A 12,924-nucleotide genomic window follows, 5' to 3' on the forward strand; every position below is an offset into this window, starting at 1 on the left:
TCCCTTCGCTCTGACAGTAACAACCTAGCGCCAAAGTGCAACCAACCCGCTCTACAACCTCAGCAGAAACAACAAAAGAGCAAAACATCAAGCTACTGCCGGCGAATACTCGAACAAGCCCTATGATGGAATCGGTGACAACTTGGCTCACACCAAATGGGCAACTGTCCTGGATCGCTGGGGAGTTCCTCGAACCAGAGTTTATTGCGAAGATGCCGCAATCTCTGGTCCCAGCGGTCCCAGCGGTCCTGGGTGATACCCATCTCTTCCTTCCGTGCCTTCGCCAGATCATATCTGGCCTTGGTCAGAGCCAGAATCTGCTTCATCAGCTTCAACCGGTTGATTCCCACGGCTGAGCGCTTGCGGTCCTTAAGCTCGTCCAGGGTGTCGATCCGTTGTTTGTCGGCCACGGTGAAGTCATATCCCATACACACGGGACAGGTCAGATCATCCCGCGGATGATCAGCAAACTCTGGAAATTTATGGACCACCCAAGGTACGTCGACAAACGTGCCGAAGCCTGCACAGCTTTCGCATTGGACCCAGTAGTACTTAAGGACATCCCTATGAGAAAAGCTGGATTAGACAAGCTCAGATGATCGGAATAGCAATCAATATGTATACCGTCCGTGCGGATTCACAATTATTCCAGCACAGTCTTCACCCCGCGTGACAGTACCATCCATGTGCTTCAGAACCTCTACTAATGTCGTCTCTGGCTCCGGGGCTGGCTTGTAGTAGTCGGGGGCCTCGCCTGTATCGCAGTAGTAGACTTTGGGCCCATCTATTGTCCAGCAGCCCTTGCGAGCTGGACTGTGTTCTTTCACCTTTTGCACCATGACGGACGACAAATCGGGATTGCTCTCCTCTGGAGCGGACTTGACGAGAAGCATATGCGCTGTGAAGCCCTGCAGCATGTCGAGATTGGGGCAGTAGACGAGGATGAGGTCGCCAGCATGGACCGCTTGACCTAGAACCCAAGTATTCGAAGCCATTTTGATGTAGTTGATAGATGCTAAGTTACCAGCACTCCAGTCTTACGTGTATGTATGATTAGGTCAAGACTAGGCCGAATGAGGATATCCAGATCATCCTGACATCAAACACGGCAGACAGGAATAGATACTAATACAAATCAAGGTGGATGCCTATTTATGGTTGTGAGTCTCCGGTCGCTGTAGTCGAATCGGAGACATTGAGAGCGTCATCATCACGATCGGGTGGCGAGTCAAGACAATGAGCGGGTTGGCGCTGAGAATACCACTGAGAACAGTCCAGATGATGCTGCGACCAGTATCGCCGTATCCTCTGCCATAGTGAGAGTGATGGAGTGATGGATCAGGAAGTACATATGCCCGGTCGGCCGTAGTTAATCCGTTCGCCACGCAGAAATGAATCGCCGTCTCCGTGATCAACTAACTATACGGAGTATAGATATGGCTAAGGAACAAATTATAAGGAAATGGAGAATCAAAAAGACACAGTTCTTCGCAGCAATGTTGGTCTCGCCCAGTGCGCTAGCCCCTTCAGCATGCCCGCTCCTTTTTTTAGCCTGTAAAGCAGAAAACCCTGCAATTCTCCTTCACCTTCCCTCCTCCCACTCCCTCCCTACCACCCCGGAAGCTCGCTTTTCTCAACAACATTACCCCTCGAGCCAGCTCGGGTGATTTCTCGCGCTATGAATTCTCGCGATCATTCCGACATGCCTCCGGCGCCCTCCTACCCCTCCCCCAACTCCGCGCAGATGGCCCAAGGCGCCATGCCATACTACAGCAACCGCCAGCTGACGGACGACGAACTCTTGACGGCCGAGCTGTCACGCGAAGCCTCCGGTGGCAATCTCGGGGGAGGGTCGGGTAATGGTGTCCATCAGGGCCAGTCGATGGTGCTGGGCTCGTCCAATGCTGGCGCGGACATGGGTCGTCACGACTCCGAGGATCAACACCAGCAGATGCTGCAGTTTCCGCCAAGTCAGCAAGTCGGCGTCGACCCGAATCACGATCTGAGTTACGGTGAACAAAGCGCTCGTAAGCGTTCGAAGATCTCGAGGGCCTGCGATGAGTGTCGTCGAAAGAAGGTATCATTTCCGCCCTGGTGACAGACGCGTCCCGAGTCTCCCCAGCTAACGCGATTGTTTTGTCCAGGTGCGATGCGATGCCACCTCCGAGACTGGCCTCGAAGGTTGCTCCAACTGCCGCCGTCTGGGCATTGTGTGTCAATTCAGTCGCGTGCCGATGAAACGCGGTCCCAGTAAAGGGTAGGAACAACACGCCTCCATCTTCGCTACTCATGCTGACTTTCAATCAGTTATATCAAGGAACTTGCCGAGCGTCTTCACACCCTGGAGAGTCAAATGCAGCCTGCGATGGTCCAGCCCGATGTGCCCTACCAGTCGATGAACGACCTTCCTCGAGCCTACCAAGACTTCGCCTCACCAGTGGACTCGAGCGGCGGCAACCGAAAGAGAACATACTCGGTCTTTGAGGGTCTGCCCAGCTCATCATTCGCGCAGCCGAACTTCAATACGCGTGGGTCGCATAATGCCTTCGATGCGACGGAGTCATCGGCAGACCCTTACAACCCAGCGGTCACAAGTGGTGGCGCTCCCAAGCCTGGCAATCTGTTCTGGAACCCGGCTAGCAATGAGCACGACTTGCCCAGCGGTCTTGAAATGACCGACTTGCCCAAGCATGAGGGCGACGATGACATGACTCCAATCAGCGTTGACGAAGGTGCTCTTGATGCGTATGTGGAATCCTACATTGCTCGTGCTCGTGAGCTAACAAGTGCGCGCAGCTATTATCACAAAATCCATACTCTACTGCCGATTCTGCCGCACACCAAGGAGAGGACATTAGAGCTGCTCCACCAGTGCCACCGCGAAGCGCAAGAGATTTTCTGCTATGCGTTGTACACCATCACTCGGACCGACTTGTCGCGCGTGGCAAGCAAGTTCGAAAAAGTCACCTCCTTTGACAATGCCCAAGATCTCCTCCTTTTCCACACCCGCCAGCCACTCATGATTCACTCACCCGCAGTCAATCTGGTATGGCTACAGACTCTTCTGCTGATGATCATCGATTGTGACACTCGTGGCCCGGAGAATTTTGTGTTGAAGGATGGAATTCCCAAACACACTCTAGTCCAGGCCGCCAGTAAGCTCGGATATGATCTGGCAAAGAGCCAGGGTCAATTGAAGAACAAGCGTGATACCGATCCTGATGTTGACTCGGATCCCAATCTTGCGCGGCGCAACTGGGTGTCTCTGGTCATTTTGGCCCGATGGTATGCCATTAGCGTGGCAGATGCGACTGTTCTCGGCTCCCATGAGATTGGTGGGCGTGAAGATGAGCGGGTTGTGGGGCAAATCACCACGGGGATTGCCTGTAAGTTGAGGCCGGTCTTTTGTTTTTAGTCTTACTGACTTTGATATTCTAGCCTACTCGACCTTCCTGTCTGAGATGGTCACTCTCGCCACTGTTGAACCGAACGTGTGCCAGGCGAACACCGGATTGGGCCGCATGGTCGGCGCCAACTTGGTCGCTTCGCTTGAGCGTCTTGCCGAGATGGAGGACGTGTTCAAAGTGCAAGAGTTACCTGAGAACACCAGCACGCGACCACTCTTCGAGAGCCTCCAAGCGCAGCTGTACTGGACAATCCGCCTGCTGATCAAGCGCCACGTCTACGTCTACAGCCCCTACGAAATCATCTACTGCGCGCAGGAAGTGATCAACGAGATGCACAAAGCGACTCTCCAGAACCGCCAACCCTCCCCCATCGACCTACACAGTCTGGCCCTCGCATCGATGACCCTTCTCGAAGCCACCGTCCTCCCGGAACACAGCACGGAATGCTGGGACTCGCTTGAAAAAGTCGAAGAGATCTTGGACCACCGCGCCAAGCGCTCCGCCAACGCATCCGAGTTTGGCGACATCTTCGGGACCCCCGGCTGGGACGCGAAGATCCGGATCTTCCTCGAATGGCGCCGTGCAAAGGCCCAGGAGAGCCAGCTCCATGAGTCGGGTAGTCTACCCAAGACATCAGCCTCGTCCAACCACCCGCCGATGGGTCCCAACGAGCAGCGCTCCCTGCAGCATCTGGCTGATCTCGCCGTCGGCGCTGAAGGCTCCGTTCCCCAAAACGCCTCCGCCACGCCGCCGCCAGGTCTATCGTCCACCGAGCACGGCGAAACCTCGCCGAACCTCGCTCCGCAGCTTTCGCAGTCACACGCGGGTGGGGGTCGCGTTGTCGTGGACTTTACAATGCTCACGAAGGAGGGATATCTCAATGTGTTTTCGGGGTTGATTTATCGGCGTTCGCGCTGAGATGAGATGAGATCCACCCACCGTGGACGTCCGTTCTCTCTCAACTCAACTCCTACTTGAATAGTATCCCCTTTCATATCTTACCCTTTTCCATTCCCTTCTCCGCTCTTTGGTTTCTCCCTACGTCGTCACGTCATGCACACGGATGGACTTACCTGACTAGCTGTTGCTATGGAGAAAATATCGGTTGTACTCTACCACATTACCTACTTTTTTCTTTGTCTTGTGTTGTTTCTCCCCCCGAGTTGTCTGTATCTTGCAAGGGGTGTTTAGTTTAATCTTGTTTGTTTACTAGGTGTTAAGAGTAATATGGAGAAGGTATTCATGAACCCCAAGGCTGCAATTGTCTTTTCTTTCACTCATGCTGTTGTCCTGAGTGTAATAATGGTGACGGTGAATCTGCCCCCTCCGGTAGCGATCGGCTCTGAAATCATTGCTGAGCCGGTTGAAATGATATTGACCAAGGAAGTTAAGATTTATCACTCTCTAAACAAACCTCAAGCCACCATCCCATCACCTCCAGGATTGCTCAAGTGGTCAAACTTGACCACCTCATAAACTCGTCGGGGTGATAAATTCTCAATCTTTCAAGGGCCTCGTTTAGGCAATTCACACTTCTCCGATGAATCGGGCTGGTTCGGGGTAGCCACCCTTTGAGCACCAGCAATGATCTGGGTGATCAGGTTTAATCATCCCGTAACTACAGTATCATGGCTTTTGTTTAACATTGTCCATCTAAATGCTTCACTCAACAATCGACATTCCGACTACGAAACAGGCCCACGCAGCCAGGTCAACCGTCCAAGTGCGCATACGATGGATGGTCAGCCAGCCCTCAAGGTCCTTTGTCGATGAACCCTTCGACGTGTCCTCGGCCACAGCCTGTATCTTAGGCGCAACCGCCGGCACAAAGAGAAGATGGCTAGCGGCGAATAGCGTGCCAGCAGTATACCAAGGCAGGGACGCTGGACTCCCCAATCCCGACCGTCGATCCGTCCAGATATTATATCCGCCTCCCGTCAAGGTCAGCGCGAGTAGGCCCAGTACGCGCATGGTGCCGTAGCCGAAGAAGGCGCGGAAATAGGAGGGCAGAAATTCATTGCTGCGGGTGCGGTGGTCGGGGTGGAGGAAGATGTTCAGGAAAAAATCCTGGTCGAGCGAGTACCAGAGCGTGCAGGTTGAGGTGATAAGTGGGGCGGTGCGCAGGAGCATACGGGGGTCGAGGATGAGTCCGGAGGCCATGATGGTCAGAGTGGAGGACAGAGGCTGAGAGGAATCACAGTGAAATCACCGAGAAAGCAGAAGGGACTCGCAGTAGCGAAAGTGTCAAGGGATACTCGCTGTGATACTGTAGCTAACGTAATCGGTAAGCGCGTGCACTATGTAGACGAATGGGCCACCCCAAAACACTATAGTAAATGGATCAAAGCATATCTGATAATACCTGGGTAGTCCGATATAGTAGAACAGAAAAAGAAAACAATACCGCCCAGTCAGCTAACCTCTATGCTATAATTGATGCACTTATTATCTCAAAAGAACAGAGAGGGAAAGCAAAAAAAAAAAAAGGAAAAAAGATATACTAAAAACCAGACTGATGAAAAACCACACTCGCGAGAAAGGACCTGATTCAACAACCCTTCGACATAATAGAGATATCAATGAAATAAACAAAGCCTGAAACTCACGTCTTCTTCCCAAACGCGAACCGCCTCCACACCCCCTCGACATCCTCACACAGGGTCATGAACTTATCATCCTCGAGCAGCTCGCACATCCAGTTCTCGAGCATGGCGGTGCGTTCGGATGTTGGTGCCGAGGAGTATTGCGATAGAGTTTGTTCAATTGAGGATGAGGACGAGGATGGATGCTGGGCAGGTGGTTGTGATCCTGGATTTTGGTGCTGGTTCTGGTTTTGGGTTTCTGATTGTGTTATAGATGTGGTGGTGTTGGGCGGAATGTCTGGATGGGGCTGTGTAGCCGATAAAGTATGCCCATCGAGATCTGTGCTGCGCTGCGTAGATGTGTTTGGCCGAGAGATTGGCGGAGGCTTAGGAGGGTTCAGATGGAGTCTCTGCGTTGGCAGTCGCTGTGGATGCCGCTGGGTTGGTGTCGGTGAGGGAGGTTGGGATTGGAAGACTTGGATGTTTGAGGCGCAACGTGACAGTCCCTGCAATGGAACATTTTCATGGGATACTTGTGCCTCGTTTAGTTCGGCACATGGATGCGGGAGCTGTGGACATGGGGTGGAACTGGGTGTCTGAGTCTGAGGCGCTGCATTTGTTCGTGTTTTTTTCGCGCTTGGTTTCTGGTTTGAGAATGGAAGGGTTCGCTTTGGGGGAAGGTCATGGCTGAGGGATGCGATGTCATGGTGTGCTGCGGAGATAGCAGGTCTGGTAGCAATAGTGGTTGTGCTAGTACGCCTCGCCTGTTCTGAGCGAGGAGGAAGCATTTGGTTCAGTGGTTCGATGTCGTGATAGGGTACGGCGGTTGATGGCAGGGCATAAGTGTTTGTGCGTCGCATAGGCTCATGATCGAAGCCCCGAGTATCCTGGCTTCGTCGAAACGTTGCCTGTGCTCTGGCGTTGCCGGGACCGATGCTTCTGGCCGGAGGATGCGCCTGGTAGGATGTAACATGCGAGACACTGCCTGAGCACGAGAGCGGTGGGTTGGTAGCTGAGTAGATAAGATATTAGAATGGCTTGGGGTCTGTCAAAAGTAGAGGAGAGAAAGTTGTTATACTTGTCGCTGTGGCAGATCTGTATGCTGCAGAATGAAAAGGAATCGCAGAGCTAGTGTGCGGCTCCCCGGTATAGCTTCTTGCAAGTGACGGGGCGTATTCCGAGTTCAACGACATGGTCGAGGGCAGTCTTCGAGAGGATGGGACAGAAGGCGCACTTCCTTCTGCTAAGGGACAGTTGATCTCGCCTAAGAGAGCGAGCGCCGTATAGTAGTCGCGATCAGACACGAACTTGATTTGGAAACGACGGAGCTGCAGAGAATCAATCCGTGAACTAAAATGGCAGCAGATATATACGTACGTAGGTTGGTCCTGAAGGGTACTTGATTGCCAGGCAGGGCATTTTCACAATGACGGTAAAGAGCATTTTCTGCGGAGAACCATTCAAATCTTGAGTAGAGGTCATCGCGTGCACCAGGTCAATTTGCTCCTGTAACCAGACATGCTCTCAGCCTGCTGCGAATCATCTCGAGGAACTGCAAGTCATACCAGTATGCCCTGGGGTTGGACCACGCGCAGTATCAGTCTGGCAGGAACTGAAAGGCTGCCTGGCAGTTTTTCAAAGATGCAGAGCAGATCGCCATTCCCATTTACATGGTGCCAGGTCAGTGGACCGGCATGCTCGATGAGAGTGGTGGTATGGGAGAACTTGGCGACGGCCAGATGAGTGACGTAGGGCGTATTCGGGTTCATTGTGAAGAAAAGGATATATTCATATACAGACACAACCCTCAGAGATGATGGAAGAGACAGGAACGGAGGGAAGGAAGTACTGGACCGGGTCACTCGGTCCAACAGAAAATATATATTCGCAGCATCCACACGCAGAACATGAATCAGCACTTCCCCGTAGTCATTCCAGAATAATCCAACTAATTCCAATCAGAAGGCAATTAGATCCAATAAAAATAAAACACCTCCCACGCCTGTCCACTATCATGATGGTTCCATGTTATACTCCCAAATTCGACACCCCAGGCAGCAACCACCGGAACGGAACAACCCGACCATCCGACGCGACTTTACTTTTGGCTGGGATGATCAATCAGCTCGGTCGATCACCAACTCTTGTTCTGCGTCTCAGGGCCACTTCCTCCAGGCATTGGCGCTTATTCCACGGATGATCTTGGTCGCCGGAATTCTTTTCATTCACGCAACCCTCCCTCCCTTCTACACCTCGTCCCGCCATTGAGCAGTCTTTGTTCGGTCTGTCACGCGCATCGTCGCCGCGAGACTTGATCCCAGCTCGAACGCGCCGCATCTATCACCTTGTCGCGGGACACCACACTCTTGCCGCTCGACAAGGAGACCCAATCCTCGGCGATATTCTTTGCGCTGATTCCACCACGAGGACCGCAGCAAGCCAACCGTCAAAACCAGCCTCCCTACAAAAGCCCTTCAGTCAAGGGCTGTGAAAACGACCCGGCCCTTTCACCATCTCCTGGGCAAGATACCCTCTTCGAAGTCGGTCGGCTTCGATCCACTTGCGCGACCTTGGGAAATCTGTTTCCCAAGGGAGACCCTGCCGTGAATCCGCTTTTGCCGCCTGTCCCCTTCATCTGTTCCAATCGGCAATATGTCCACTCCTACAACTCGGCACTCCCTGCGACGTATGCCTCCATGCCCCAGCAGACACGCTGATAATTTTGTACTGACTCGAGGAACAGAGGGCCTGCGCCAGGCGCCCAAAATCAACCAACCCTTCACCCCAGATACCGGACGCGAGCGACGTTCCCACACCCAGCAAGGCTTCACATCTCCTCAACCCCCAGCCAGCTCCCATGTGACCCTCAGCTCTGCTGCACAACACACGCCGGGTACGCATTTCGGTGTCGAAACCTGGGAGGGAAAGGAACAAATACCACTACCGATGTCCACGCGGGAAGTCGCAACGCCAGGGAACCGTCCTATGCTGTATGCCAACCTCAATCGAAAACAAGTGAAACAGCCCGATTTCTATGACCCTTATTTTCCTCTTCGATATCTAGAGGTACCAAGGAGTAAGTAGAACTCCCATCCGACTCATGGTGTGCTGACAGACTGATCTCATTTCCCTGCAGCTGATCACATCTACAAGCGTGCCCATTATGGCCTGCAATCTGGGATACCCGACGAAATCGACTTTGCATTGTACCATTTGGTCCAGATTTCCAACCAACGATGGGACAAGTTCAAGTTTGAAGGATTTCCTTTGCTGGCGGAAACCCTGATGGAGAAGGCTTTGGACGTCACTCGTATTTGCACGGGAGTAAAGTGGGAGCTCCAGTACGATCCTCGGCAGCCTATGGATAGGGTGAACGTGCTCAACTCACTACACGGAACGCGCAATATCCTCGAAAAGATCCAAAAAATACCCATGAACTTGCCCTACGACAGCCTTGAAACGTACGAGCTCAACCATGAGCTTCGAAATGTCAAGGAGGCCGTTTTGGTGATGCGTAACATGGTGTTGCTGAAAGAGAATGCTTGGTACGTCTCGCGCTATGCGAAGGGGCTTCTGAGGGATTTCCTGGTCATCCTGATCAATCTACCGAATCAGCCTCGCCTGAATGAAATCAAAAACGATGCTCTCGATATTGCCGAAGAGTGCACCAAATTCATGCGGACGGACGTTGAAGATCCCTTGTGGGTATCCCTGGTCAACTGCCTCGACTCATCAGATCGTGCGCATGTCGTGAGAGCTCTCTGGGCATTGACGCACTTCTCTACCGAGATGGATGAGGGTGACGGAAACCGGGCCATGGAACGCATATCCAAGTCAACTCTACAGCAACTGTACTACCACACGTTACTGGACCTCGACAAAGACGTCCTGAGTGGTGCACTTGATTTTTGGTATCAATACACGCTCAGCCCGGATAACATTGAAAAATTGATGGACATTATCAACTTTCCGGTGGTTTTTGTGCCCCGCATGGTCGCGCTACTCACCTACGAATCGCGGCCTACCAAAAAAGAAACCGTTCTCCAGGAAGAAAAAGTCGCTCCCGCTCCGTCAGAGATCCCGCGTGTGCCTGCAGAGCTTCTGAAGGACCTCATGGAGCTCTCTGAGCCCGAGCGCAGCTCTCAATGGCTTCGTTGCTGCTTCATCGAAGACACGGAGTGTGAGATCACGCAGATTGCCTTGTGGCAGGCCTACCAGAGCCGTTTCGCCGATCCTCGCGTTCCTGGAGGCGGTGTTCTTCCTGCGGCCGAGTTTATCAAGAACGTCAGCAATACGTTCACAAACGCCCAAGCTCAAGTCATTAATGGGCCGGGAACCGCCACCAAGTTCATCATCAAGGGTATCCGACCTTTGGAGACTGCTTATACGTTTGAAGGGTTCCCATACCTGTACTGCAAGTGGGCGGACAACTCGAGTCCCTCCAAAATGTGCCAGCAGGCTTTCGCATCTCCTACCGACCTCCGGAACCATGTCTTCGCCGATCACATGAACCTAGAGGCTGCCGAGGAGCCAGGCCAGTACAAACTGGATGCCGCAGAAAAGCCCATTCACACCTGTCAATGGGATAATTGCAATCGATTCCGGGCATCTGGGCCAAGCACTAACACCGCAATGGTGGCCGGCCACGTCTCCTCCCACCTCCCCGAAGACCGCCCCGCCGACGCACAGCCTCCAAGCTCCAAACGCGCCGTTCTCCAAGAACGCATCGTCCGCAAGTGGTACTACATGGATACCCCCGTCAACGAGAAAGGCGAGCCCTTCGGCATTGCTTACAAGGCTGCACTGGTGCTGCGGAACATTGCGCGCGGGATTCCTGATCGCACGGCTTCGCAGTATGGCCTCCCGTGGAAGAAGGCAGCGTTCCTAAGCCAGCGCACCAAGATCGTCGAGTCCTGGGACCGCAATCGCGCTCTGCGGAAGGAACTCACTGAGCTGATGATGGTGGTCGAACGAGAAGATGATTACTGAGTCCCTGGTTGATCGACTCTCATCATCAATCAACCTCCCTTGTATGATTAATACCCTGGTGTTTTTGTTTTACCTATGCTCTTTCTTCTATCTTCGCATTGTCGTCCTCTTTTCCTCAGCTTCCCACGTCCTTTCAAAAGAGGATTCAAGTTCACTTTACAGTCATGGCGGTTTTTTACCTTTTTCTTTCCCTGGTGATTTTCATTTTGCTGGTGAGAGAAACGGAGGGAGGGAGGCTTACGTTGAGACTGCTGGCTGGATTTGTGCCGCCAACACAAAAATTGCCTCGAAAGAGGAGTTGTTTATTTTCCTTGGGATTTGGGGGTTAGTGATCTTTCTTTACTCTTCTGGCGTCTCCGGGGGATGAAGAAGATAGAATTTGAGTTCAAACCAAGTATTTTCGCTACAAGGTCCTTGATAGCCTGTACGCGTAGATATTAGAAAAGGGTACCGTCTAGACGCACTACCATTCTGGCCGCTCGCAATTGGGACATTGGCTTAGGTGAATGTTGATTCAGGCTGCTTTCTGACAAGAGAGAGGCAAAGCTCTCATAGCTGATATTCAAAAACTAACTAAATCCTTTCTCCCTATCTTCAATATATCCAAAAAGCAAGAGCCAATTCCGTAGAGACTGCCTATTATCCTATCCTGGTTACTAACGCAAAGAAAGATGTCAATTCAGGGGACTCCGTTAGCGGCTATATACAGGACCTGGCCAATGCATTTTGTACTATTAGAGAGAGAGCCAAATTATCCTCGAAGTGTCAGGTATCTTCTATCTTGTGATTTTGACCACATTCCCACATTACCGTTCGGGTAAAGAGTGGTCGATCAATCCTCCACTAGTGTTCGCCAGACTCGTATAACACTGCCACTATACAGCCTGCATGAGTCACGGCAAATATTTGAGGTTATATAAGGTTCCATTTAGAGAAAGATGAGTGCATTCACTCTCAAACCGCCCTTGTATGCAGAGTTCTGTCAAGAGCACCAAAATGTCGAATACATCGCAGAGCCCAAATAAGTTGCAACGCCAGGCGATAGCAGAGGAGACTCATTCGTTAACACCAAAGATTCTCAATTCAACGGAAGCCTCGCCGGACTCAAATTTATATCGAAGCCTCCTGCCAAGTATCGCTCCGGTACGCGATGGAAGAAAGCCAAAGATAACAGTCCAAAACAGCGACACCTTCACTGCTGCGAAGTCAATTCTGGACCGCGAACCCGGTGCCAAAATTGGCATTTTGAATATGGCTAGTGAAAAAAATCCTGGAGGGGGATGGCTCCGTGGTGCGTTGGCGCAAGAAGAGGCACTTTGTATTCGAAGTACATTGGCGGCAACCCTGTACAAACGATACTACCCTCTTCCTGTATTCGGCGCAATCTGGTCTCCCAATGTTGCTATTTTCAGAGATGAGATAGGAGCATGGTGTCGAGTTTATGAAAACAAGGAGATTTTCACTGTCGGCGTTGTGAGTCTGGCAGCTTTGCGGCGTCCGCTATTAACGGCAGACAAGAAACGGTTTGGTATGTTTCTACACGGTTCATAAGAGTTCGGCCAAGTGCTGACAGACAATAGGTCGTCCACAAGATGTTCAAATCCTCAAGGACAAAATGCGACAAGTATTTCGAGTCTTAGCACAGAACAAAGTGACTCATTGTGTGCTTGGTGCGATGGGCTGCGGCGCATTCCAGAATCCACCATCCGAGGTCGCCAGGATTTACAAGGAAGTATTGGAGGAGGCAGAGTGGAACGGAGTTTTTGAGGAGATTGTGTTTGCTGTTCTTGATACTCGAGGTGAAGGAAACTACGCGATATTTCGCAATAGTTTAGAGAACATGGCATGAAAGGAAGACCAATGACAATGACGTCGTGCTGTTGGTAGAAAAACCAACAGATTTGCAAAATAAATATGCGAGCATATATTAGTGCAAGTAAATCCTA

The 12,924-nt window shown here is 51.9% G+C and overlaps 6 protein-coding genes across 6 annotated transcripts; 3 read left to right on the forward strand and 3 right to left on the reverse strand.

Annotated features, from left to right (window-relative positions):
- Positions 1–92: 92 nt before the first annotated feature.
- Positions 93–995, reverse strand: N7474_002789 (uncharacterized protein; the record flags this gene model as incomplete). The annotated part of the gene is made up of 2 exons (XM_057194204.1): positions 93–564; positions 625–995. The coding sequence occupies 2 exons, from the start codon at positions 993–995 to the stop codon at positions 93–95; spliced, it is 843 nt and encodes a 280-aa protein (XP_057055559.1).
- A 683-nt stretch (positions 996–1,678) lies between these two features.
- N7474_002790 (putative C6 finger domain protein) lies at positions 1,679–4,325 on the forward strand (the record flags this gene model as incomplete). Its single annotated transcript, XM_057194205.1, has 4 exons — positions 1,679–2,077; positions 2,145–2,257; positions 2,308–3,386; positions 3,439–4,325. 4 exons carry the CDS (start codon positions 1,679–1,681, stop codon positions 4,323–4,325), a joined length of 2,478 nt encoding a protein of 825 aa, XP_057055560.1.
- Positions 4,326–5,069: 744 nt separating this feature from the next.
- Positions 5,070–5,567, reverse strand: N7474_002791 (putative integral membrane protein; the record flags this gene model as incomplete). The annotated part of the gene is made up of 1 exon (XM_057194206.1): positions 5,070–5,567. The coding sequence occupies one exon, from the start codon at positions 5,565–5,567 to the stop codon at positions 5,070–5,072; it is 498 nt and encodes a 165-aa protein (XP_057055561.1).
- Positions 5,568–6,009: 442 nt separating this feature from the next.
- Positions 6,010–7,758, reverse strand: N7474_002792 (uncharacterized protein; the record flags this gene model as incomplete). Its single annotated transcript, XM_057194207.1, has 4 exons — positions 6,010–7,001; positions 7,068–7,317; positions 7,367–7,495; positions 7,555–7,758. 4 exons carry the CDS (start codon positions 7,756–7,758, stop codon positions 6,010–6,012), a joined length of 1,575 nt encoding a protein of 524 aa, XP_057055562.1.
- Positions 7,759–8,641: 883 nt separating this feature from the next.
- N7474_002793 (putative chromatin remodeling complex subunit (Rsc9)) lies at positions 8,642–10,978 on the forward strand (the record flags this gene model as incomplete). The annotated part of the gene is made up of 3 exons (XM_057194208.1): positions 8,642–8,675; positions 8,733–9,065; positions 9,126–10,978. 3 exons carry the CDS (start codon positions 8,642–8,644, stop codon positions 10,976–10,978), a joined length of 2,220 nt encoding a protein of 739 aa, XP_057055563.1.
- Positions 10,979–11,974: 996 nt separating this feature from the next.
- Positions 11,975–12,827, forward strand: N7474_002794 (uncharacterized protein; the record flags this gene model as incomplete). Its single annotated transcript, XM_057194209.1, has 2 exons — positions 11,975–12,506; positions 12,559–12,827. 2 exons carry the CDS (start codon positions 11,975–11,977, stop codon positions 12,825–12,827), a joined length of 801 nt encoding a protein of 266 aa, XP_057055564.1.
- Positions 12,828–12,924: the final 97 nt, after the last annotated feature.

Source organism: Penicillium riverlandense, assembly GCF_028828495.1.
Source record: "Penicillium riverlandense strain IBT 135883 chromosome Unknown utg000002l_segment0_segment0, whole genome shotgun sequence".
In the NCBI taxonomy this organism is placed as follows: Eukaryota; Fungi; Ascomycota; class Eurotiomycetes; order Eurotiales; family Aspergillaceae; genus Penicillium; species Penicillium riverlandense.